General features: G+C 43.2%; 1 protein-coding gene across 5 annotated transcripts in view; it reads right to left on the reverse strand.

The window, feature by feature from the left end:
* LOC130267201 (uncharacterized) overlaps positions 1 to 25,715 on the reverse strand; it is a 62,461-nt gene extending 36,746 nt beyond the window's left edge. For 4 of the 5 annotated variants that reach the window (XR_008843092.1, XR_008843090.1, XM_056516598.1 and 1 more), the window contains exons 1-3: positions 25,616 to 25,656; positions 243 to 322; positions 46 to 162 (exon numbers count right to left, since the gene is read on the reverse strand). Coding sequence is in view for 2 of the 5 variants with exons in the window: in XM_056516598.1 (XP_056372573.1) it covers positions 46 to 162; positions 243 to 322; positions 25,616 to 25,653 (235 nt within the window). In the remaining 3 variants the exon portion in view is untranslated. Of the gene's footprint in view, positions 1 to 45; positions 163 to 242; positions 323 to 22,973; positions 23,076 to 25,615 lie in introns of all 5 variants that reach the window. The other variant, XR_008843091.1, reaches the window with a different exon arrangement.
* Between the last annotated feature and the right edge of the window lie 551 nt (positions 25,716 to 26,266).

Raw genomic sequence — 26,266 nt, forward strand, 5'->3', positions numbered from 1 at the left:
CTCCGTCCCCAAGGGGTTAATAAAGAACTGTATAAAAGTGTTTACCTGATTCTCGTCTGTCAGATCGCTCAGCATTGTGCCTGCATGCTTTCCCCAACTTCTGTCCCTGGCCCGATCCTATTCGGTCACAGCGCTTCATGTTGCTCTGGTCCTTTTTGAAGTCTAAGGGCCAGGATATTCCAGGATTGTAAATCAAGGTTACTTTTATCTGCTGCTTTAAAATTTATCTCATAAATGCTTACCTTCTGGAGTCGCCATGTTCCCTTCCTGCACAGAGTTTCTTTTTTTCTTCCTTCCTCCTGCTGCGATTATTCTGGAACCTCTGGGGTCACATGCCAAAAGAAAGCCATCGTGATTGGACGTTGTTAACAACCTTTCCGATTGGTTAACTCTGCTCCTTTTCAAAAGTTCTTTGTGCTAAATTACTAGGCATCTAACTGTGAGTTGCGCCTTTTCAGAGCGAAAAGGCGCAATGGTCCAATCGGCTTACAAATAAAAATCACATGACATATGACGTGTAAAATAAAACCCAAGTGGATAAGCAACGTTGTCATGAATAACCATACTCTCATACCTCAGAGCACAGTATACATTTTACAGATTAAAAAAAAAGGTATATTATTTAAAATTAAAAATTAAACAAATGTTTTGAATATCTATAATAATATCCAAACAACAATAATTTATATGTGAAAGATTAAAAAATATATATATATATATATTATCATGAGGGGCAGAATATAAAAATGAAGGTAACAAAACTTATAATCTATAAAAAAAAAATCCTATTAGGGACCTTAGATTGACAATAATTGGCCACCTGAAGATTCCACAAATTATAAACAATAATTTTGTAATATTAATAAAATTGCACAAATGTAAAAATTTCCCCCTTAAGGATCCTTGGATTTTCACTTTTTGGATTCTCGTTTTTTCCTCCTTAACCTTTAAAAAAACATAACTCTTTCAATTTTGCACAAAAAAACATAAGATCGCTTTTTTATTTGTACCACCAAATCTACTGTGTAATGACATCAGTCATTTTACCAAAAAATATACTGCAAAATGGGCACAAAAATAAATGTGAGACTAAATTGAAAAACAATAACCCATTTTGTAACTTTTGGGTGCTTCAATTTCTACACACATTTTTCGCCAAAAATGACACATTCTCCCTATTCTGTAGGTCCATATGATTAAAATGCTACCCTACTTATATAGGTTTGATTTTGTTGTACTTCTTGAAAAAAATCATAACTACAAGCAGGAATTTTTATACATTTAAAAATGTCATCTTCTGACCCATATAACTTTTTAATTTTATCGTGTACAGGCCAGTATGAGGGCTAATTTTTAGCGCCATGATCTGAAGTTTTTATCGGTACCATTTTTGTATGTATGGGACTTTTTGAGCATTTTTTTAACAATAAAAAAATTTAAAAATAAAAATAAATAAAATCATACCTTATTTAGCATACATCTGCTAAAAAATTCTAGAAGAAAAAGATTTTGTTTAAAATATCATTTACAAATGTGTTTAACTTTCTGTCAACAGTTGTTTGTAACAAAAAGGATTTTCGACCGGAGTAACACGTTAAATATCATTTTTGCCTGAAAGATAACATAAAAAAACTAGAATTTTCCATTTGAGCATCCGGGGGATGACAATGGGGGAGATTTATCAAAACCTGTCCAGAGGAAAAGTTGCCCAGTTGCCCAGAGCAAACAATCAGCTTGTTTTTTTTCATTTTTTGGAGGCCTTGTTAAAAATAAAAGAAGCAAGCTGCTTGGTTGCTATGGGCAACTGGGCAGCTTTTCTCTGGACAGGTTTTGATAAATCTCCCACAATTTTTTTTAAGATTGAGAGCTAATTTTTGGAGAAAGTAACCAAGCTGTTAAAGGGTTACTCATGTGCAGCTGCCTTCTAAACATCCTTTTTCGAAGGCTTTATGCTGCATCGGCGGTTGTGAAGTCATGACAACGCAACTTTGGTTGGAACATCCACACCTCCATTGATGTCTATGGTAGGGTGCGTCTCCGCTGTGAATCCCCCTCACATAGACATTAATGGAAGGGCGTGGAGGTGACCACAAACGTGACGTGGTCGAGACGTCACAACCGCCGACGATGATCAAAGCCTTCTGAACAGGTTATTCATAAAGCATGGCCACAGGAGTACACATTTGAACTTAAATTCTAGAGATTAATTTTATGGTTGCAATAAATCCACATAAGGAAACAACTTAATTACATGTACTTTCTATAAAAAAAAAAAATTGCTGTCAAATGTTAATTTTAATAAGTAGATAGACACAATATGAAATCTGTAAATGTTATTATCAATAAACTAATATTAAAAAAAGACAATTTTAATTCTCAGGCTTGAAAAGTTTATTTTAAAAACATAAATTTCAACATTACCATCAATTCAGTAATCGGCAAACATGTTCACCAAAAGTGTACAACACTCAACAGTAGGGATATATATTGCTGTACATAATATGATGATAGTCAACAATACTATATATCAATTATATTTGATATATATAAAAATATCTAAAGCAGCTTGCTTATTTTAGTTTGCCTTTATGTTTTTAATAAGGAAAGATGCAAACTGCTTGGTTGCCTACGGCAACTACAAACTCTTCATAGCCAAAGGTGTTGATAAATTTCCCAACCATAAGTTAAAGGCGTAGTCCGCTGCTCATTGTTTGTTTCAAATTTTGGCAAATGATGTAGCCGGCCGCATGAGCTTGTAATATCAGAGCCACGGCCACACCTGATGGCCACACCACGTCACCAGAATGCAAGTCTATTGGAGGTGGAGTGACATCCCTCATTTCCAATTCCATAGACTTGCATTGAGGCGGCGTGGCGTAACGTAATAAGTTGTCGGAACTATGACGTCACAAGCTCACAGCGCCCGCTTCAGCATTAGGAACAGTTTGTAACAAATGCTGAGCAGAGGACTATTATGTTAATTAATAAAATAGAAATAACAGGTGTCTGACGGAACAGTGGTCCGTGAAAATGAAAACTTGTACAGCCCACTGTTCCAAAGATCTGTCAGACACCAGTGGGGGGCAAATGCTCACTGTACCCCTTGTTACGTTCCTCAAGGGGTCTAGTTTCCAAAATGGTATGCCATGTGGGTATTTTTTGCTGTCCTGGCACCATAGGGGCTTCCTAAATGCGACATGCTCCCCGAGCAAAATTTGCTCTCAAAAAGCCAAATATGACTCCTTCTCTTCTGAGCATTGTAGTTCGCCCATAGTGCACTTCAGGTCAACTTATGGGGTACCTCAATACTCAGAAGAGATGGGGTTACAAATTTTGGCGGGTATTTTCTGCTATTAACCCTTGCAAAAAGGTGAAATTAGGGGGGAAACACACATTTTAGTGGAATTTTTTTTTTTTTTTTTTTACATATGCAAAAGTCGTGAAACACCTGTGGGGTAATAAGGCTCACTTTATTCCTTATTACATTCCTCAAGGGGTCTAGTTTCCAAAATGGTATGCCATGTGAGGGTGTTTTGCTGTTCTGGCACCATAGGGGCTTCCTAAATGTGACATGCCCCCCGAGCAAAATTTGCTCTCAAAAAGCCAAATATGACTCCTTCTCTTCTGAGCATTGTAGTTCGCCCATAGTGCACTTCAGGTCAACTTATGGGGTACCTCCATACTCAGAAGAGAAGGGGTTACAAATATTGGGGGGTATTTCCTGCTATTAACCCTTGGAAAAATGTGAAATTTGGGGGGAAACACACATTTTAGTGAAAAATTTTTATTTTGTTTTTACATATGCAAAAGTCATGAAACACCTGTGGGGTATTAAGGCTCACTTTATTCCTTGTTATGTTCCTCAAGGGGTCTAGTTTCCAAAATGGTATGCCATGTGAGGGTTTTTTGCTGTTCTGGCACCATAGGGGCTTCCTAAATGCAACATGCCCCCCAAAAACCATTTCAGAAAAACGTACTCTCCAAAATCCCCTTATCGCTCTTTCCCTTCTGAGCCCTCTACTGCGCCCGCCGAACACTTTACATAGACATATGAGGTATGTGCTTACTCGAGAGAAATCAGGCTACAAATATAAGTATACATTTTCTCCTTTTACCCCTTGTAAAAATTCAAAAATTGGGTCTACAAGAACATGCGAGTGTAAAAAATGAAGATTGTGAATTTTCTCCTTCACTTTGCTGCTATTCCTGTGAAACACCTAAAGGGTTAAAATGATGACTGAATGTCATTTTGAATACTTTGGGGGGTGCAGTTTTTATAATGGGGTCTTTTGTGGGGTATTTCTAATAAGAAGACCCTTCAAATCCACTTCAAACCTGAACTGGTCCCTGAAAAATAGTGAGTTTGAAAATTTTGTGAAAAATTGGAAAATTGCTGCTGAACTTTGAAGCCCTCTGGTGTCTTCCAAAAGTAAAAACTCGTCACTTTTATGATGCAGACATAAAGTAGACATATTGTATATGTGAATAAAAAATTTTTTTATTTGTAATATCCATTTTCCTTACAAGCAGAGAGCTTCAAAGTTAGAAAAATGCAAAATTTTCAAATTTTTCATCAAATTTTAGGATTTTTCACAAGGAAAGGATGCAAGTTACCACAAAAATTTACCACCATGTTAAAGTAGAATATGTCACGAAAAAACAATCTCGGAATCAGAATGATAACTAAAAGCATTCCAGAGTTATTAATGTTTAAAGTGACAGTGGTCAGATGTGCAAAAAACGCTCTGGTCCTTAAGGCCATAATGGGCTTGGTCCTGAAGGGGTTAAGGTGATACAAAATTAAAAACATCAGAAAAAAATGTATGTTTAAAAAAAAAAAAAACACCCTTAAAGGGTACCTCTCATCAAATAAACTTTTGATATATTTTAGATTAATGAATGTTGAATAACTTTCCAATACCATGTTAATGAAAAATATGCTTCTTTCTATTGTATTTTTCCCGATCAGTCCTGTCAGCAAGCATTTCTGACTCATGCTGGAGTCCTAAACACTCAGAGCTGCCAGCCTGCTTTGTCCACAGCCAAACAGGCTGTGAACAAAGTGGGCTAGCAGCTCTGAGTGTTCTCCTTTATGAACAAAGCAGACTGGCAGCTCGTAGTGTTTAGGACTCCAGCATGAGTCTGAAATGCTTGCTGCCAGGACTGGTAGGGAGACCCATAGTGGTCATTTCTTCAAAGTGGAAAATTAAATAGAAAGAAGCATATTTTTTAATAACATGCAAATATAAAGTTATTCTGCATACATTAATCTATAATATATCAAAAGTTTTTTTGATGAGAGGTACCCTTTAAAAGTATTTATTTAATTAATTTAATTATTTATTTTACAAGACAACAATGAATGTGTCCAAGAGAAACGTTTTCTAATAGTTTCCAAGGAGCTAAAGTTAAAAGTTAATATGGATGTACTTCCTGTAGTCCATTCAAGAAATTCTGTTCTAAAGAAAACCAAAGCAGGGGATGCTAGGAGAGATGATATTGAAGGGGTATTCCAGGCCAAAACATTTTTTTATATATCAACTGGCTCCGGAAAGTTAAACAGATTTGTAAATTACTTTTATTAAAAAATCTTAATCCTTCCAATAGTTATTAGCTTCTGAAGTTGAGTTGCTGTTTTCTGTCTAACTGCTTTCTGATGACTCACGTCCCGGTAGCTGATATTCTCCCATCATGCAAAGCTCCCGGGACGTGATATCATCATTGAGCAGTTGGACAGAAAACTTCAGAAGCTAATAACTATTGGAAGGATTAAGATTTTTTAATAGAAGTAATTTACAAATCTGTTTAACTTTCCGGAGACAGTTGAGATATATATATATATATATATGTATATATATATATATATATATATATATATATATACATATATATATATTAAATTCACCCTGTGGTGTTATACAAGTTAATGTCAGTGCTATGGCGACATGCGATAATCCATGGTAATTAACAGCTTGTTAAAAAAAAATGTGACAAAAAAACATGGAAATTATTATATTTTTTTTACATTGATGCCGTTTGCCGTATGGGGATCATTATATTTTGATATTACATTTACGCATGCAGCGATACCAAATATATTTATTATTTATCTTTTTTTTTATGCTTTTGTGTATTAATATGGGTAAATGGGGGAATTAAAACTTTATTGGGGGAGGGGCTTTCCACATTTTTTTCATTTTTTTTTTTTACATTTATTTTATACTTTTATAGTCGCCATAGGAGACTATTTATAGCAATAATTAGATTGCTAATACTGTTCAGTGCAATGCATAGGGCATAGCACTGATCAGTATTATCGGCAATCTTCTGCTCTGGTCTGCTGGAAGGAAGACCAGTGCAGAAGACCCCGGGAAATGGACTGAGGCAGGTTAGGAGACCTCTGTCCGCCATCTTGGCTGATCTGATCACCGCGGCAGTGCCACGGGCGATTAGATCAGCCATTTTAGGTCCCACACTGCCGCAGATGCCGTGATCTTTATTGATCACAGCATCTGAGGGGTTAACCCGTTAACAACCATAGATGTCTATGCTCGTCCATGTGCCGTAAACTGGGTATGACACGGGCTCCCGACTCGGGCCCGCATCATACCAGCCGGCCCCCAGCAGATTCCTGTAGCTGGGGTAACGACGTTAATAGCTGACATGCGGCGATCGCCGTGGCTGGCTATTAACCTTTTAGATCGCTGCTGTCAAAGCTGACAGCAGCATCTAAAGGTGTCTTTATCCCATGCCTGGTGGTCCAGTGGGGTGGATCGCCCCCCCAAAGCGAGATCGCAGGGGGGCAATCCACTGTGGAGGTAGCCAAAGGGCTTACCTCACCTCCTGTGCCGGCTGCAGCACTCAGAATGATAAAGCCTGGCAGGACCAGGCTTTATCAATCGAGCGCAGAGCACACAGATCAATATGGTTCTAGGGGGACTAAAAGTGTAGAAAAAAAAGTTTTAAAAAAGTTTAAAAACACACATAGTAACCCCTTCCTTATTAAAAGTTTGAATCACCCCCCTTTTCTCAAATTTGATAATATATAAACAAAATAAAAATAAACATATATGGTATCCCCACATGCGTAAATGTCCGAACTATAAAAAATATATCGTTAATTAAACTGCACGGTCAATGGCGTACGCGCAAAAAAAATCCAAAGTCCAAAATAGCGTATTTTTGGTAATTTTTTGCACCATAAAAAAAGGAATAAAAAGGGATTAAAAAGTCAGATCAAAACAAAAATGGCGCAAAAAATGAGCTCTCATACCACCCCGTACGCGGAAAAATAAAAAAAGTTGTAGGGGTCATAAGAGGACAATTTTAAATGTATTAATTTTTGTGCATGTAGTTATGTTTTTTTTCCAAAAGTATGACAAAAGCAAACCTATATAAGTAGGGAATCATTTTAATTGTATGGACCTCCAGAATAAAGATCAAGTGTCATTTTTACCAAAAAATTTACTGCAAAAAAACGGAAGCCCCAAAATTTACAAAATGGTGTTTCTTCTTAAATTTTGTCGCACAATGATTTTTTTTCCCGTTTCGCCGTAGATTTTTGGGTAAAACAACTGATGTCATTACAAAGTAGAATTGGTGGCACAAAAAATTAGCCCTTATATGGATTTTTAGGTGCAAAATTGAAAGGGTTATTATTTTTAAATGGTAAGAAGGAAAAAACGAAAGTGCAAAAACAGAAAAACAATTGGTCCTTAAGGGGTTAAGGATGCACACTACTGTTCTATGACGGGCATTTAGGAGCTGAGCGCTCGTTGTATCGGAATGGTCCGGACCCATGGCTAAACAGCGGCCGGATGACTAATGCCAGACATGACTAGTCAGGGTGATGTCCGCATTAACTCTTAAAATGTAAAAAGCTGGCGGGATTTTTTTTTTTTTACATTTTTAAAATGTAAGAAAACTAATCCTGGCAGCTCAGTTGGACATGAAAGGGATATCCGCAGTGAAAGCTGAGAGGACAGCAGGAGGGCCCATATCTGCCTCCTTACTGTCCGATTGGCGCTACAATGCTCCAGGAAGCCATGGCAGTCTGGAGCAATAGAGTAGAGTGTCGTTAACACTGTGAATGCAGTTTGAAGATCACAAGTAATAGTCCCCTATGACTAAAAGAAGAATAGTTTAAAAAAAAATGTTAATAAATGTGAATTAACCCCTTCCCTAATAAAAGTTTGAATCGACAACCTTTTCCTATATAAAAAAAAAATGATGTAAACAAAAATAAACATAAACATATCTGCTATCACTGTGTGCGTAAACTATTAAATATAATATACATAGTAACATAGTTCATAAGGTTGAAAAAAGACCAGAGTCCATCAAGTTCAACCTATATCCCTAATGAGTCCTACAGAGTTTATCCAGAGGAAGGCAAAAAACCCTCATACTAGAGGTAAAAATTCCTTCCCGACTCCAAATATGGCAGTCAGAATAAATCCCTGGATCAACGTTCTGTCCCTATAAATCTAATATACATGACCAGCGATGTTCTTACCCTCCAAAAATGCATCCAGACCCCTTTTAAATGCTTTTACAGAGTTCACCATGACCACCTCCTCTGGGAGAGAATTCCACAGTCTCACTGCTCTTACAGTAAAGAACCCCCGTCTGTGCTGGTGTAGAAACCTTCTTTCTTCTACACGTAGAGGATGCCCCCTTGTTATAGATACAGTCCTGGGTATAAATAGATCATGGGAAAGATCTCTGTACTGTCCCCTGATATATTTATACATAGTTATTAGGTCTCCCCTAAGCCTTCATTTTTCTAAACTAAATAACCCTAATTCTGATAATCTTTCTGGGTACTGTAGTCCTCCCATTCCCCGTATTACTCTGGTTGCCCGTCTTTGAACCCTCTCCAGCTCCACTATATCTTGTACACTGGTGCCCAGTACTGTACACAGTATTCTATGTGTGGTCTGACTAGTGATTTGTACAGCGGTATAATTATTTCCTTGTCGTGGGCATCTATGCCCCTATTAATGCATACCATGATTTTATTTGCTTTGGCAGCAGCTGCCCGACACTGGTCACTACAGCTAAATTTACTGTTAACTAAAACTCCCAAGTCCTTTTCCATGTCAGTCGTCCCAAGTGTGCTCCAATTTAATACATAATCCCAGCCTGGATTTTTCCTCCCCATGTTCATTACCTTACATTTATCGGTGTTGAACCTCATCTGCCACTTCCCAGCCCAAGCCTCCAACCTATCCAGATCCATTTGTAACAGTGCCCTGTCCTCTATTGTGTTTACCGCTTTACCGCTATCATCTCCAAAGATTGCTACTTTACTATTCAACCCCTCTACAAGGTCATTCATTAATAAATATATTAAATAGAACAGGACCCAAGACTGACTGACCCCTGTGGTACCCCACTAGTAATATAGTTAATTAAACCGCACGGTCAATGGTATATATATAAAAAAAAATAATTGTGTATTTTTGGTAGCTTTGTATATCACAAAAAATGTATAAAAAGTGATCAAAAAATACCATCAAAATAAAAATGATACTGATGAGCTGTTACGCCGAGCGCTCCGGGTCCCCGCTCCTCCCCGGAGCGCTCGCTACACTCCTCTCACTGCAGCGCTCCGGTCGGTTCCACGGACCCGGGGCGCTGCGATACCGCCTCTGGCCGGGATGCGATTCGCGATGCGGGTAGCGCCCGCTCGCGATGCGCACCCCGGCTCCCGTACCTGACTCGCTCTCCGTCAGTTCTGTCCCGGCGCGCGCGGCCCCGCTCCCTAGGGCGCGCGCGCGCCGGGTCTTTGCGATTTAAAGGGCCACTGCGCCGCTGATTGGCGCAGTGGTTCCAATTAGTGTTTACACCTGTGCACTTCCCTATATCACCTCACTTCCCCTTCACTCCCTCGCCGGATCTTGTTGCCTTAGTGCCAGTGAAAGCGTTTCCTTGTGTGTTCCTAGCCTGTGTTCCAGACCTCCTGCCGTTGCCCCTGACTACGATCCTTGCTGCCTGCCCCGACCTTCTGCTACGTCCGACCTTGCTTCTGTCTACTCCCTTGTACCGCGCCTATCTTCAGCAGCCAGAGAGGTTGAGCCGTTGCTAGGGGATACGACCTGGTCACTACCGCCGCAGCAAGACCATCCCGCTTTGCGGCGGGCTCTGGTGAAAACCAGTAGTGACTTAGAACCGATCCTCTAGCACGGTCCACGCCAATCCCTCTCTGGCACAGAGGATCCACTACCTGCCAGCCGGCATCGTGACAGTAGATCCGGCCATGGATCCCGCTGAAGTTCCTCTGCCAGTTGTCGCTGACCTCACCACGGTGGTCGCCCAGCAGTCACAACAGATAGCGCAACAAGGCCAACAGCTGTCTCAACTGACTGTTATGCTACAACAGTTACTACCACAGCTCCAGCAATCATCTCCTCCGCCAGCTCCTGTACCTCCTCCGCAGCGAGTGGCCGCTTCTGGACTACGACTATCCTTGCCGGATAAATTTGATGGGGACTCTAAGTTTTGCCGTGGCTTCCTTTCCCAATGTTCATTACACTTGGAGATGATGTCGGACCAGTTCCCCACTGAAAGGTCTAAGGTGGCTTTCGTAGTCAGCCTGCTGTCTGGAAAAGCCCTGGCTTGGGCCACACCGCTCTGGGACCGCAATGACCCCGTCACTGCCTCTGTACACTCCTTCTTCTCGGAAATTCGAAGTGTCTTTGAGGAACCTGCCCGAGCCTCTTCTGCTGAGACTGCCCTGTTGAACCTGGTCCAGGGTAATTCTTCCGTTGGCGAGTATGCCGTACAATTCCGTACTCTTGCTTCTGAATTATCCTGGAACAATGAGGCCCTCTGCGCGACCTTTAAAAAAGGCCTATCCAGCAACATTAAAGATGTTCTGGCCGCACGAGAAATGCCTGCTAATCTTCATGAACTTATTCACCTAGCCACTCGCATTGACATGCGTTTTTCCGAAAGGCGTCAGGAGCTCCGCCAAGATATGGACTCTGTTCGCACGAGGCGTTTCTTCTCCTCGGCTCCTCTCTCCTCTGGTTCCCTGCAATCTGTTCCTGTGCCTCCCGCCGTGGAGGCTATGCAGGTCGACCGGTCTCGCCTGACATCTTAAGAGAGGACACGACGCCGCATGGAGAACCTCTGCCTGTACTGTGCTAGTACCGAACACTTCCTGAGGGATTGTCCTATCCGCCCTCCCCGCCTGGAAAGACGTACGCTGACTCCGCACAAAGGTGAGACAATCCTTGATGTCTACTCTGCTTCTCCACGTCTTACTGTGCCTGTGCGGATGTCTGCCTCTGCCTTCTCCTTCTCTTCTGTGGCCTTCTTGGACTCTGGATCTGCAGGAAATTTTATTTTGGCCTCTCTCGTCAACAGGTTCAACATCCCAGTGACCAGTCTCACCAGACCCCTTTACATCAATTGTATAAACAATGAAAGATTGGACTGTTCCATACGTTTCCGCACGGAGCCCCTTCTAATGAGCATCGGATCTCATCACGAGAGGATTGAACTTTTGGTCCTCCCCAATTGCACCTCGGAAATTCTCCTTGGACTTCCCTGGCTTCAACTTCATTCCCCAACCCTGGATTGGTCCACTGGGGAGATCAAGAGTTGGGGGCCCTCTTGTTCCAAGGACTGTCTAAAACCGGTTCCCAGTAACCCTTGCCGTGACTCTGTGCTTCCTCCAGTAACCGGTCTCCCTAAGGCCTATATGGACTTCGCGGATGTTTTCTGCAAAAAACAAGCGGAGACTCTACCTCCTCACAGGCCTTATGATTGTCCTATCGACCTCCTCCCGGGCACTACTCCACCCCGGGGCAGAATTTATCCTCTCTCTGCCCCAGAGACTCTTGCCATGTCTGAATACGTCCAGGAGAATCTAAAAAAGGGCTTTATCCGTAAATCCTCCTCTACTGCCGGAGCCGGATTTTTCTTTGTGTCCAAAAAAGATGGCTCTCTACGTCCTTGCATTGACTACCGCGGACTTAATAAAATCACGGTTAAGAACCGCTACCCCTTACCCCTCATCTCTGAACTCTTTGATCGCCTCCAAGGTGCCCACATCTTTACTAAATTGGACTTAAGAGGCGCCTATAACCTCATCCGCATCAGAGAGGGGGATGAGTGGAAAACAGCATTTAACACCAGAGATGGACACTTTGAGTATCTGGTCATGCCCTTTGGCCTGTGCAACGCCCCTGCTGTCTTCCAAGACTTTGTTAATGAAATTTTTCGTGATCTGTTATACTCCTGTGTTGTTGTATATCTTGATGATATCCTAATTTTTTCGGCCAATCTAGAAGAACACCGCCAGCATGTCCGTATGGTTCTTCAGAGACTTCGTGACAATCAACTCTATGCTAAAATTGAGAAATGTCTGTTTGAATGCCAATCTCTTCCTTTTCTAGGATACTTGGTCTCTGGCCAGGGACTACAAATGGACCCAGATAAACTCTCTGCCGTCTTAGATTGGCCACGCCCCTCCGGACTCCGTGCCATCCAACGTTTTTTGGGGTTCGCCAATTATTACAGGCAATTTATTCCACATTTTTCTACCATTGTGGCTCCTATTGTGGCTTTAACCAAAAAAAATGCCGATCCCAAGTCTTGGCCTCCTCAAGCGGAAGACGCCTTTAAACGACTCAAGTCTGCCTTCTCTTCGGCTCCCGTGCTCTCCAGACCTGACCCATCTAAACCCTTCCTATTGGAGGTTGATGCCTCCTCAGTGGGAGCTGGAGCTGTCCTTCTACAAAAAAACTCTTCCGGGCATGCTGTTACTTGTGGTTTTTTTTCTAGGACCTTCTCTCCGGCGGAGAGGAACTACTCCATCGGGGATCGAGAGCTTCTAGCCATTAAATTAGCACTTGAGGAATGGAGGCATCTGCTGGAGGGATCAAGATTTCCAGTTATTATTTACACCGATCACAAGAACCTCTCCTACCTCCAGTCTGCCCAACGGCTGAATCCTCGTCAGGCCAGGTGGTCTCTGTTCTTTGCCCGATTTAATTTTGAAATTCACTTTCGGCCTGCTGATAAGAACATTAGGGCCGATGCTCTCTCTCGTTCCTCAGATGCTTCTGAAATTGAACTCTCTCCTCAACACATCATTCCTCCTGACTGCCTGATTTCCACTTCTCCAGCCTCCATCAGGCAAACTCCTCCAGGAAAGACCTTTGTTTCTCCACGCCAACGCCTCGGAATCCTCAAATGGGGTCACTCCTCCCATCTCGCAGGTCATGCGGGCATCAAGAAATCTGTGCAACTCATCTCTCGCTTCTATTGGTGGCCGACTCTAGAGACTGATGTGGTGGACTTTGTGCGAGCCTGCACTATCTGTGCCCGGGATAAGACTCCTCGCCAGAAGCCCGCTGGTTTTCTTCTTCCTCTGCCTGTCCCCGAACAACCTTGGTCTCTGATTGGTATGGATTTTATTACTGACTTACCCCCATCCCATGGCAACACTGTTATTTGGGTGGTCGTTGATCGATTCTCCAAAATGGCACATTTCATCCCTCTTCCTGGTCTTCCTTCAGCGCCTCAGTTGGCTAAACAATTTTTTGTACACATTTTTCGTCTTCACGGGTTGCCTACGCAGATCGTCTCGGATAGAGGCGTCCAATTTGTGTCTAAATTCTGGAGGGCTCTCTGTAAACAACTCAAGATTAAATTAAATTTTTCTTCTGCATACCATCCTCAATCCAATGGACAAGTAGAAAGAATTAACCAGATCTTGGGTGACTATTTACGACATTTTGTTTCCTCCCGCCAGGATGACTGGGCAGATCTTCTACCTTGGGCCGAATTCTCGTATAATTTCAGAATCTCTGAATCTTCCTCCAAATCCCCGTTTTTCGTGGTGTACGGCCGTCACCCTCTTCCCCCCCTCCCTACCCCCTTGCCCTCTGGTCTGCCCGCTGTGGATGAAATTTCTCGTGATCTTTCCATCATATGGAGAGAGACCCAAAATTCTCTCTTACAGGCTTCTTCACGCATGAAGAGATTCGCGGATAAGAAAAGAAGAGCTCCTCCCATTTTTTCCCCTGGAGACAAGGTATGGCTCTCCGCCAAATATGTCCGCTTCCGTGTCCCTAGCTATAAGTTGGGACCACGCTATCTTGGTCCTTTCAAGATTTTGCGCCAGATTAATCCTGTCTCTTACAAACTTCTTCTTCCTCCTTCTCTTCGTATTCCTAATGCCTTTCATGTTTCTCTTCTTAAACCACTTATCATTAACCGTTTCTCTCCCAAATCTGTTCCCCCCACTCCTGTCTCCGGCTCCTCGGACATCTTCTCCGTCAAAGAAATTTTAGCATCTAAAAAGGTCAGAGGGAAAACCTTCTTTTTAGTGGATTGGGAGGGTTGTGGTCCAGAAGAGAGGTCCTGGGAACCTGAGGACAATATCCTGGACAAAAGTCTGGTCCTCAGGTTCTCAGGCTCCAAGAAGAGGGGGAGACCCAAGGGGGGGGGTACTGTTACGCCGAGCGCTCCGGGTCCCCGCTCCTCCCCGGAGCGCTCGCTACACTCCTCTCACTGCAGCGCTCCGGTCGGTTCCACGGACCCGGGGCGCTGCGATACCGCCTCTGGCCGGGATGCGATTCGCGATGCGGGTAGCGCCCGCTCGCGATGCGCACCCCGGCTCCCGTACCTGACTCGCTCTCCGTCAGTTCTGTCCCGGCGCGCGCGGCCCCGCTCCCTAGGGCGCGCGCGCGCCAGGTCTTTGCGATTTAAAGGGCCACTGCGCCGCTGATTGGCGCAGTGGTTCCAATTAGTGTTTACACCTGTGCACTTCCCTATATCACCTCACTTCCCCTTCACTCCCTCGCCGGATCTTGTTGCCTTAGTGCCAGTGAAAGCGTTTCCTTGTGTGTTCCTAGCCTGTGTTCCAGACCTCCTGCCGTTGCCCCTGACTACGATCCTTGCTGCCTGCCCCGACCTTCTGCTACGTCCGACCTTGCTTCTGTCTACTCCCTTGTACCGCGCCTATCTTCAGCAGCCAGAGAGGTTGAGCCGTTGCTAGGGGATACGACCTGGTCACTACCGCCGCAGCAAGACCATCCCGCTTTGCGGCGGGCTCTGGTGAAAACCAGTAGTGACTTAGAACCGATCCTCTAGCACGGTCCACGCCAATCCCTCTCTGGCACAGAGGATCCACTACCTGCCAGCCGGCATCGTGACATGAGCCCTCATATATTGCCATATACGGAAAAATTAAAAAGTTATAGGGGTCAGAAAAGGACAGTACTAAACTAATTTTCAAACAAAAAGTTATGCTTTTCTCATGTTGTGTGCTAAAATGCGGTGCAGTGCATCACAAATTGTGTCAGCGCCAGAATTTTTGGCGAATTACGCCAAAATAAACCTGCAAACCCCCAAAAAACTGAAAAAGGGGTGTGACTGCCAAGAAAAGGTGTGTGGTCGGACTGTAAAGGAGTGTGGTTTCACAACCCGACCTATCTATATTGTATTCTCAGAAAATCCTGTGAATAAATGGCTGGAAATTTCCACCAAGAAAAAGCTGGTCAGAAAACTTTCCTGACTTGTGAATCTGAATCCCCAAGGTAAATAGAGTGGAATCCTGCAAGTCAGAAACAACATTTCACACTAGTAAAAACTCAACACATTTTTACTGAAAAGTCCACTGCATAGAAACAAAAGCCTCAAAAGTGACAAAATTGCGTTTTTTTAAATTTTATTTTTAGTTTTTTTCAATTTCGTCAAACATTTTTTATTTTTTATTTCACTGTAGATTTTTTGGTAAAATGATTGATGTAATTACAAAGTACAATTGGTGGTGTAAAAACAAGCCCTCATATGGGTCTATAGGTGAAAAATTTAAAGTGTTATGATTATTAGACGGTGAGGAGGAAAAAACTAAATTGCTAAATTCCTGTGTCCTCAAGGGGCTATATGATAGCCTATGGAAATATGGATCCTATATTTTGAAAAGAAAAGGACTGAAAAAATTACCAAATGTAAAAAAACAAAAAAGCATTGCTTTTGCTGCATTTCACCATTTTATGAATTAAACACTGTCTTAAATACTAGAAAACGTAGCTAAAACACAATGGCCCCGATTTATCAATCTGTCTGAAACCCAAACGATATGGTTTTGCTGATAATAACCAATCACCAATCGCTTTCAGTTTACCAGAGCTTGTTAAGATATGAAAGCTGAGCTTTGATTGGTTGTTATGGGCAAAACCAGACAATTTGAGATTCAAGCAGATTGACAAATTCAGAGCAATGCTTTCCTAAAATATTATTGCCCTCATTTACTAAAAGTGAAGTGTAGTTTTCTTTGTGGGTTTTTGTATTTTTCCATGGTATTTTCTATTGTATCTTGTATTTGGCAATTTTCTATACATTTGCCTACTTTTTACACATGCTCTGAGCTGTCAAGTTTTCCAGAACTCAAACCCCCTCATTTTAGGTGAAAACATTTGTAAATTTGTGGGTTTCTATTAAAAAGGTAAATTGTTTTGGAGACACGCCCCTTTTTCTGATGGCCATGCCCCTTTGTAGAGTTTTCTGAGTAAAATTGAGAGTTAGCAGGGTTTTGTGGATTTTTTGTCAGAAATTCTGGCGCACGACACATAAAAACCCTACGAAATCTTCTTGGAAAAGCTTTAGTAAATGGGGCCCTATGTGTGAAACCTAAACCTGGCTTCACACTATGGAATTTCCAAGCGAAATTCCCTTTTCAAATTCTGCTCGAAATTCCAGTGCGGTTGGCAATGGGATTCCACTGCACAATGCACACTGAAGAGTTTTCAAGGAAGACTATGGGGATGGCAATGTCTATGTGGTCCTAGCGCCAATTGATTCAGTGTGCTGCCCGCATTCGGAATCTCCAGCCGGATTTCGTCTGGCCGGAGATTCCATATAATGAAGCTGGCCTAATAGTATCACATACATATTGGCACACAAACCCAATAAAAACTGATATAATAAAGATGTTTTGCATGTTAACTTGGATCCCTCTTAAAGGGACAACACAAATAGAGAAGCATAGCCGCACATCCACCATTTGTATTTTGATCTACTTGCTTCTCAGCATAATTTAAAAAACTAATAGGTTGTTAGTGTACATTTTGATCAAAAAGTACAAGCCCACTCGCCACGTCAAGGTCACCTAGTCAGTGGGTCCCTAGCATCAGGTGGCGACCACCGCCTCCGAGACACTATGCCCACAGGGGGAATGACCCAGTGGCCTGGCAGCCCCACTGCTGCCCGACCAAGCCCATGGCTCTGGGCTGCACCACCCCACAGACAAAGCATCACAGAAACAATGGCCGCCACAGAGAATCACACCAGTGTGAACACTTACCATGTGCTCCCTACCAGTGGCCTGGGAGAATGTTAGGAGAAAACCCATATGCAGTCTCCTGCTAATTAAAAATGCCTGGGCCGAATGGGTGGAGTGGAGTGCTGGCCATGAAAGAAGGGAGAGACTACAAATGTACAACACAAATAGAGAAACACAGCCGCACATCCACCATTTGTATTTTGATCTACTTGCATCTCAGCATAATTTAAAAACTAACAGGTTGCCCCTGTGGGCATGGTGTCTTGGAGGCGGTGGTCACTGCCCGCCACTACGCCAGTGTTAGGTTAAGGGACTAGGTGGCCTTGACGTGGCGAGTGGGACTGTACTTTTTGATCAGATCTTTGCTCTGGATGTTCATTTTTAACAGCATATAAAATGATTTGGGTATTTCCCAGGATGCAGTGTGGCAGAGAACTGCTTCAATGGGTGGAGTGACTACAACGGATTAGCAACAGCTGGAGGCACCCCGATTAGAAAGCACTGACCTTTTTCATTGAATCTAGCTTACAAACAGCCTACATTATCTTGCCTCATGAATAGCAGTAAGCTAGCCTAAGATATTGTTATTTTCATTATTCATTTCTAAATACCATAATAGTTTTAACTTTCTACTGTTTAATGTAATTAGAAAAGAAAAAAGTTTTGTCTATGTGGACCATACAGTTTAAAACGCTTAGGAAAGACATGCTTTTCATAATACAGTGCACCTCGAAGACATCTTTAGTGTTTCCATATTTGCAAAATGTTGTTCAATTCTCTTTCCAATTAACCTCTCACCTTGTTTATTGAGATTTTGTGACACGGAGCACTAATGTAGAAATAATTACCTCAGTGACTTAGTGACGGTTTTGTACCAAGAGATTAAGGTGATTTTTAAAAAGAGTTTGAGATTACAGGGCAAACTGAAGCAATTTGTATTGTTGATAAAAATATAGACAGTGGCTTGCTGGATAAAAGTGTATTATGGTCTGAAATGCTTTTGAGAATAATTTATTATAAATGCAAATGTAGTAATAACAAGACTCTTGTCTAATATAAAAGATAAATGAAAAAAAAAACTAATGATTACTGTACAGTAGAGCTAATTCATTCAGAGAAGAGATTATCCCTAACTTTGTGTTGATTCTTGTAAAAAAAACAAAAAAAAAAACATAAAATAAAAGATTTGGGGGGGGGGGGGGTTCTAAGTATTTATTAATGAGGTATTAAGCAATGAAACTTTATCTTTGTCCAGCAGGCAATGCAATACTTTTCCAGTATAATTTATGTATCAGTTGTTGTGGACCTATCAATTTTGAGCCTTATAATAGTATAGAATGTGATCATATCAAGGCGCAGTTCCTCCAAATAAATTACCCAATCGTATAGTGAAGTCGAAGATGATTTATTGAGCATAAATCAACGCGTTTTAGGTCCAGGGGTTGGACCCTTCATCAGGACAGTGCATACATTTCAGCAGACAAACACACACTGATATACAGTAGTTGCAGCAAGTACATGGTAAAGGTCATATCAATTAGCCTATTCAGGAACACCAGTTATGTTAGTCTCCTTAAAGCTCGATTGGGTTAACCCCTTAACGACGCAGGTCGTAAATGTACGTCCTGGGGAAGTGGTACTTAATGCACCAGGACGTACATTTACGTCCTATATATAACCGCAAGCATCGGAGCGATGCTCGGGTCATGCACGGCAGGTCCAGGCTGCTGATAGCAGCCAGGGACCTGCTGGTAATGGCGGACATCCGCAATCGTGCGGATGTCCGCTATTAACCCCTTAGATGCCGTGATCAATACAGATCAAGGCATCTGCAGAAGTGCAGCCGCGGCGATCCGATCATCCATAATGGCGGACAGAGGTCCCCTCACCCGGCACCGTCCGTCTCCCGGCGTCTTCTGCTCTGGTCCGTGATTGAGCAGACCAGAGCAGAAGATCACCGATAATACTGATCAGTGCTGTGTCCTATGCATAGCAATGAACAGTATTAGCAATCAAATTATTGCTATAAATAGTCCCCTATGGGGACTATTAAAGTGTAATAATAAAAGTTAAAAAAAGTAAAAAAATTTAAAAAAATTTGAAAAATCCCCTCCCCCAATAAAAATGTAAATTGTCAGTTTTTCCCCATTTTACCCACAAAAAGTGTAAACATTTTTTTTTAAATAAACATATTTGATATCGCCACGTGCGTAAATATCTGAACAATTAAAATATAATGTTAATTATCCCATACGGTGAACAGCGTGAATGTAAAAAAAAAAAAAAAAAAGCCAAAATTGCTGCTTTTTCAACATTTTATTTAAAAAAAATTTGATAAAAAATGTATGAAAAGTTTTATATATGCAAATGTGGTAACAAAAAGAATTACAGATCACTGCGCAAAAAATGAGCCCTCATAACGCCACTTATATGGAAGAATGAAAAAGTTATAGGTCAGCAAAATAGAGGGGGTTTTAAACGCACTAATTTGGTTTAAAAGTTTATGATTTTTTTTAAGTGGTATAATAATAGAAAAGTATAAAATCATGGGTATCGTTTTAATCGTATTGACCCACAGAAAAAAGAAAATTTGTCTATTTTACCGTAAAGTGTACAGCATGAAAACTAAACCTTCCCAAATTTTCAAAATTGCGGTTTTCTAATCAATTTCCCCACACAAATAGTATTTTTTTGGTTGCATTATACATTTCATGGCAAAATGAGTGATGTCATTACAAAGGACAACTGGTCGCGCAAAAAACAAGCCATCATTCTAGTCTGTGGATGAAAATATAAAAGAGTTATGATTTTTAGAACCTTTAGATCTTAAGGACTGAGGGCGTATGGATACGCCCGTAGGAATTCCGTTCCCCTCCGCTAGCCGGTTGGGGACCGGACCGGGATGCCTGCTGAAATCATTCAGCAGGCATACCGGCACATCACCGAGGGGGGTCCTGAGACCCCCCCCCCCCCATGTCGGCGATCACAGGAAATCGCTTGTCAATTCAGATATGCGATTTTCTGCTATTTCCGGGCTGATCAGGTCTCTGGTGACCCGATCGCCCGGAAAATAGGGATGATCGGAGCTGTCAGTGACAGCTCCGATCATCCTGAGGGATAGGAGCGAGGTTGCAGTCTCCTCCTATCCCCTGCCATTAGTCAGCAATGAATTCTGACCAATGGCAGTGGAAGACGGGGGGTTGCCATGGAAACCCCCACTCTGCCCACCCCTGGATGTCGGGCAGAACAGGGGAAGAAGATGGCGGCTGATACCTGAGAAGATGCCGTGAGGTGGCATCAGCGGAGATCAGCGGCGCAGGTAGGGAGGTGACAGTGGGGGGGGGGGGGGGGTTGGGGGAAGGAAGGTGGCAGTGAGGCGATTTTTACTGCTGCCCTTCTAGTGGTTGCCAAACTGCAACTTCCAGCATGCCCAGACAGCCAAAGGCTGTCTGGGCATGCTGGGAGTTGTAGTTTTGCAACATCTGGAGGGTCACAGTTTGGAGACCACTATTACAGTGGTGCCCAAATGGTAGCCCTCCAGATGTTGAAAAACTACAACTCTCAGCATGCCTAGACTGCCCAGGCATGCTGGGAGTTGTAGTTCTGTAACATCTGTCCCTTCAGAATTTGCAATTTTCATGAACATTTTGAAAATTGCTGCTATACTTTGAAGCCCTCTAATTTGATGCCAACATAAAGTAGACATATTGTATTTGTGAATCAATATAAAATTTATTTGGAATATTCATTTTCCTTACAAGCAGAGAGCTTCAAAGTTAGAAAAATGCAACATTTTCAAAATTTTCATGAAATTTTGGGATTTTTCACCAAGAAAGGATGCAAGTAGCGACGAAAATTTACCACTAAAATAAAGTAGAATATGTCACGAAAAAACAAACTCAGAATAATCAGTAAAAGCAACTTAGAGTTATTAATGCTTAAAGTGACAGTGGTCAGAATTGCAAAAAAGGGCTGGGTCTTTAAGGTGAAAAAGGGCTCAGTCCTTAAGGGGTTAAGGCCCAAATGGGCTGAGTCCTTAAGGGGTTAAAGTATATAGGCCGTTTGAGGCCACACAGTTAAAAAAAATATACATAAGGTGCAACATATACTACTGTATTAAGGCAAGTTTCATATAAAAATAAAAATTTTATAAAAATGTAAATGTAATATAATATACTATAAAAGGTTTCAGGCATCTAAAAAGACAGAATACACTGTGTGTAATGGTTTTCTATCACTCCAATGGTAGATCGCTGGGTACTCTGGCGGATGGACCTAGCTGGCTTCCGTTATGTGAAGCTGAGCGCGCTATCAGCAACCAGGACCCACGGCTAAAACCGAATATCGCCGATCGGGCTGATGTTCGGTATTAACCCTTTAGATGCTGCAATCAAAGTTGACTATGGCGTCTAAAACAGGAGAAAACACATTCTGGTTAGCTCAACGGGCTGTTCGGGACTGCTGGTGTGAAATTGCGGCATCCCGAAGAGCTGAGAGGACAGAGGGAGGGTGATTACCTTCCTCCTCGCTGTCCAATCAGTGTTCTATTTCTCCAAGCCTGCCATGCAGGCTGAAGCAGCAGAGCATTGATAACACTGATCAAAGTAATAAAAGTTTGAATCACCTGTGGTATCACCGCGTGCATAAATGTCAGAACTATCATATCATGTTAATTACACTGCACGGTTAATGGCGTACACGTAAAAAAAAAGTACAAAATTTCGCATTTTTGGTCACTTTGTATAAAAAATGTATACCGGTAAAAAGTGATCAAAAAGTCCCATTAAAACAAAAATGGTACCGATAAAAACTTCAGATCACAGCACAAAAATTAAGCCCTCATACGTCCCTGTATATGAAAAAATGTCAGAAGATGACAATTTTAAACATACTAGTTTTTTTAAGTGGTAAAATAACATAAAACCTATATAAATTAGGTATCTTGTAACCGTATGGACCTTCAGAATAAATATATGGTGTAATTTTTACTGAAAAGTGCACTGCGCAGAATCGGAAATCTCCACAAGTTACAAAATGACAGTTTTTTTTTTCCAATTTTGCCCCAAAAATATTTTTTTTCTGGTTTCCCCATACATTTTGTGGTGAAATGATTGATGTCATTGCAATGTACAATTGGTGGCTCAAAAAACAAGCCCTCATATGGGTCTATAGGTGCAAAATTTGAAGTGTTCAGATTTTTAGAAGGTGAGGTGGAAAATACCAAAGTGCAAAAATAAAAAAAAATGTGGAAAAGTGGAACTTTTGACAGTCAATACAAAGGTTTTTTTTCTTTCTTCCTCTGGATTATCACAGTAAGTTATTAGGTGGAACTTGATTGTCTTTTTTTCAACCTAATTAACTCTATATTGTCTAATAGCAGGTACCAATGGCTTCTATTAGATCATAGCCTTCATGAAAAATGATGGACACCCTGCAATTGTATCATAAGAGTGCCAAGGGCTTACAGGGAAACCCCCAGGGCCGCCATCAGGGCATGACTTGCAGGCCTGCAGTCAGGGGCTCGGACAAAAAGCTAGGCCTGCAATGCTTTTTTTTCTTCTTTTCTTTCTAATGCTCCTTAATGGGGCCCCAGCGGTAAAAGGGAGGTGTCAACCTGGGCATCTGCTTAGGGCCACATCTATAACTAGCCCTCCTGGGGAACGAATACCTGTTGTACTGGATGCTGAAGGACCTTTGATGATGTCACACGGGGGCGGAGCTTATCTGTGCAGGATAGGAGAGGATCTTTGCTGAAGGACCTTTAGTGATGCTGGGGAGGAGGCAGGGCTGAGAATGTCACATGTTTCCTTTAGCCATTACTGTTGTGCAGTGTGTGGAGATATCTGCTTCTCAGTGTAAGTAGTAATGAGATTACATGAGGAGGAGGTTTGTTACAATGTATCACCCCAGTAGTAAGGAGATTACATGAGGAGGGGGTTTGTTACAGTGTGTCACCCCAGTAGTAAGATGATTATGTGAGGAGGAGGTTTGTTACAGTGTGTCACCCCAGTAGTAAGGTGATTACATGACGAAGAGGTTTGTTACAGTGTGTCACCCCAGTAGTAAGGAGATTACATGAGGAGGAGGTTTGTTACAGTGTGTCACCCCAGTAGTAATGAGATTACATGAGGAGGAGGTTTGTTACAATGTATCACCCCAGTAGTAAGGAGATTACATGAGGTGGAGGTTTGTTACAATGTATCACCCCAGTAGTAAGGAGATTACATGAGGAGGAGGTTTGTTACAGTGTGTCACCCCAGTAGTAAGGAGATTACATGAGGAGGAGGTTTGTTACAGTGTGTCACCCCAGTAGTAAGGAGATTACATGAGGAGGAGGTTTGTTACAGTGTGTCACCCCAGAAGTAAGGAGATTACATGAGGAGGAGGTTTGTTACAGTTAGGTATGTCCCGATACCGATACTAGTATCGGTATCGGGGCCGATACCCGGCATTTTCATGGTATCAGGGACTCGTTTTATGTCCCCGATACCAAGGCCGATACTTGCTGCCCTGCGGCCGCATCCCCGTTCTGCCGTCCGCATCCCCGTCCTGCCATCCACGTCATGGCGTCCTATGGAGGAACATGTGACACACGTCACTCCACCTCCTTCCCTGCGCCCAGTGTAATGCTACGGAGGAAGCGGAGTGACGTGTATGTCACATGCTCCTCCATAGGAGGCTATGATTCTGACGGCAGAACGGGGATGCGGGTAGCGGGGTGGCAACTGCAGGCGAGCAACTATGGGGGGAGGGGGGGGCTGCTGTTTACAAGGGGCACTGTCTGCAAGGGGGGCTGCTGCTGTTTACAAGGGGGCACTGTGTACAGGGGGGCTGTTGCTGTTTACAAGGGGGCACTGTCTACAAGGGGGGGCTGCTGCTGTTTACAAGGGGGCACTGTGTACAAGGAGGGGCTGCTGTACAGGGGGGCTGCTGCTGTTTACAAGGGGGCACTGTGTACAAGGAGGGGCTGCTGCTGTTTACAAGGGGGCACTATCTACAAGGAGGGGCTGCTGCTGTTTACAAGGGGGCACTATCTACAAGGGGGGCTGCTGCTGTTTACGAGGGGGCACTGTCTACAAGGGGGGGCTGCTGCTGTTTACAAGGGGGCACTGTCTACAAGGTGGGCTGCTGCTGTTTACAAGGGGGCACTGTCTACAAGGGGGGGCTGCTGCTTACAAGGGGGCACTGTCTACAATTGGGGGCTGCTGCTGTTTACAAGGGGGGGCTGCTGCTGTTTACAAGGGGGCACTGTCTACAAGGGGGGGGGGTGCTGCTGTTTACAAGGTGGCACTATCTACAAAGGGGGGCTGCTGCTGTTTACAAGGGGGGGGCTGCTGCTGTTTACACGGGGGGGGGGGGGGCTGCGGTCTACAGGGGGGCTGCAACTATCTATACTACCTACAAGGATCTACTACCTACTATTAAAGGCAATCTTACAGTAGGTGACCTGGTTTCTACCGCTGCTCACCATGTGAACATCAGCGCAATCGCTCCGGAGACATTGGTCTCGACGCCAATGCAGATTCCCTGTTCTGTCCAATGGAGAAGAGAAATCTTGACTCATACTACAGCAGCCGCCTCCATTGTACACAACAAAGAAACCACATATCATACGATAAGCAGCGCCAGAAACCAGGTCACCCTGGTGTCAGATTCCGTTTAGAATAAAAGTACTCGTACTTGGTATCGGCGAGTACTAGAATTAAAGTATCGGTACTCGTACTCGGTCTTAAAAAAATGGTATCAGGACATCCCTAGTTACAGTGTGTCACCCCAGTAGTAAGGAGATTACATGAGGAGGAGGTTTGTTACAGTGTGTCACCCCAGTAGTAAGGAGATTACATGAGGAGGAGGTTTGTTACAGTGTGTCACCACAGTAGTAAGGTGATTATATGAGGAGGAGGTTTGTTACAGTGTGTCACCCCAGTAGTAAGGAGATTACACGAGGAGGAGGTCTGTTACAGTGTATCACCCCAGCAGTACGGTGATTAACCCCTTAAGCACCTAGGGTGTACCTGTACGCCCGTGGGAATTCCCCGCGCACCAAGTGGGGATGGGACAAGGATGCCTGCTGAAATCGTTCAGCAGGCACCCTGTGTGAACCCCTGGAGGAGTCCTGATCCCACCCCCCCCACCACCGCCACCAACATTTCAATTCAGACCGGTGATTACGGGTCAATCGGGTCGCTTGCAGGAGTGAGATGGCACCGGTGCCATTTTATGATCGGCATCCAATCATCCGTCCTACTGGGCGGCATCGGCGGTGAAGGGAGAGGGTGATCGGCGGTGGGGAGGTGTGGGGAGGTTTACCCGGGGTCCGGTGTGGTGGCGGTCCCGAGTGGCGGCATGGTCCCCAGCAGTCTTCGGCAGAGGGATCTAACAGCAGGAGGTAAGCGCTGTTTGCCTCCTGCTGTTGCCTAGCAACAACTACCAGCATACACAGCCAAAGGGAGTGCTGGGATTTGTAGTTTTGCAACTCCCAGCATGCCCTTTGGCTGTCTGGTCATGCTGGCAGTTGTAGTTATGTAGTTATGCTGTTGCATGACTACAACTCCCATCTCATGCATGGACAGGCAAAGGCATGCTGGGAGCTGTAGTAGTGTGCCTCCAGCTGTTGCAAAATTACAACGCTCAGCATGCCCTTCGGCTGTCAATGCATGCTGAGAGTTGTAGTTTTGGAACAGCTGAAGGCACACTGGTTGTGAAACAGATTTTGTTACCTAGTGTTTCGCAACCAGTGTGCCTCCAGCTGTTGCAAAACCCCAACTCCCAGCATGCATTGACAGACCGTATATGCTGGGAGTTGTAGTTTTGCAACAGCTGAGGGTGCACTGGTGGAGAAACACTGAGATAAGTAACAAACTCTCAGTGTTTTGCAACCATGGTGCCTCTAGCTGTTGCATAACTACAACCCCCAGCATGCACGGACAGCCAAAGGACATGCTGGGAGTTGTAGTCTTG

Source organism: Hyla sarda, chromosome 4 (assembly GCF_029499605.1).
Source record: "Hyla sarda isolate aHylSar1 chromosome 4, aHylSar1.hap1, whole genome shotgun sequence".
Taxonomy (NCBI): Eukaryota; Metazoa; Chordata; class Amphibia; order Anura; family Hylidae; genus Hyla; species Hyla sarda.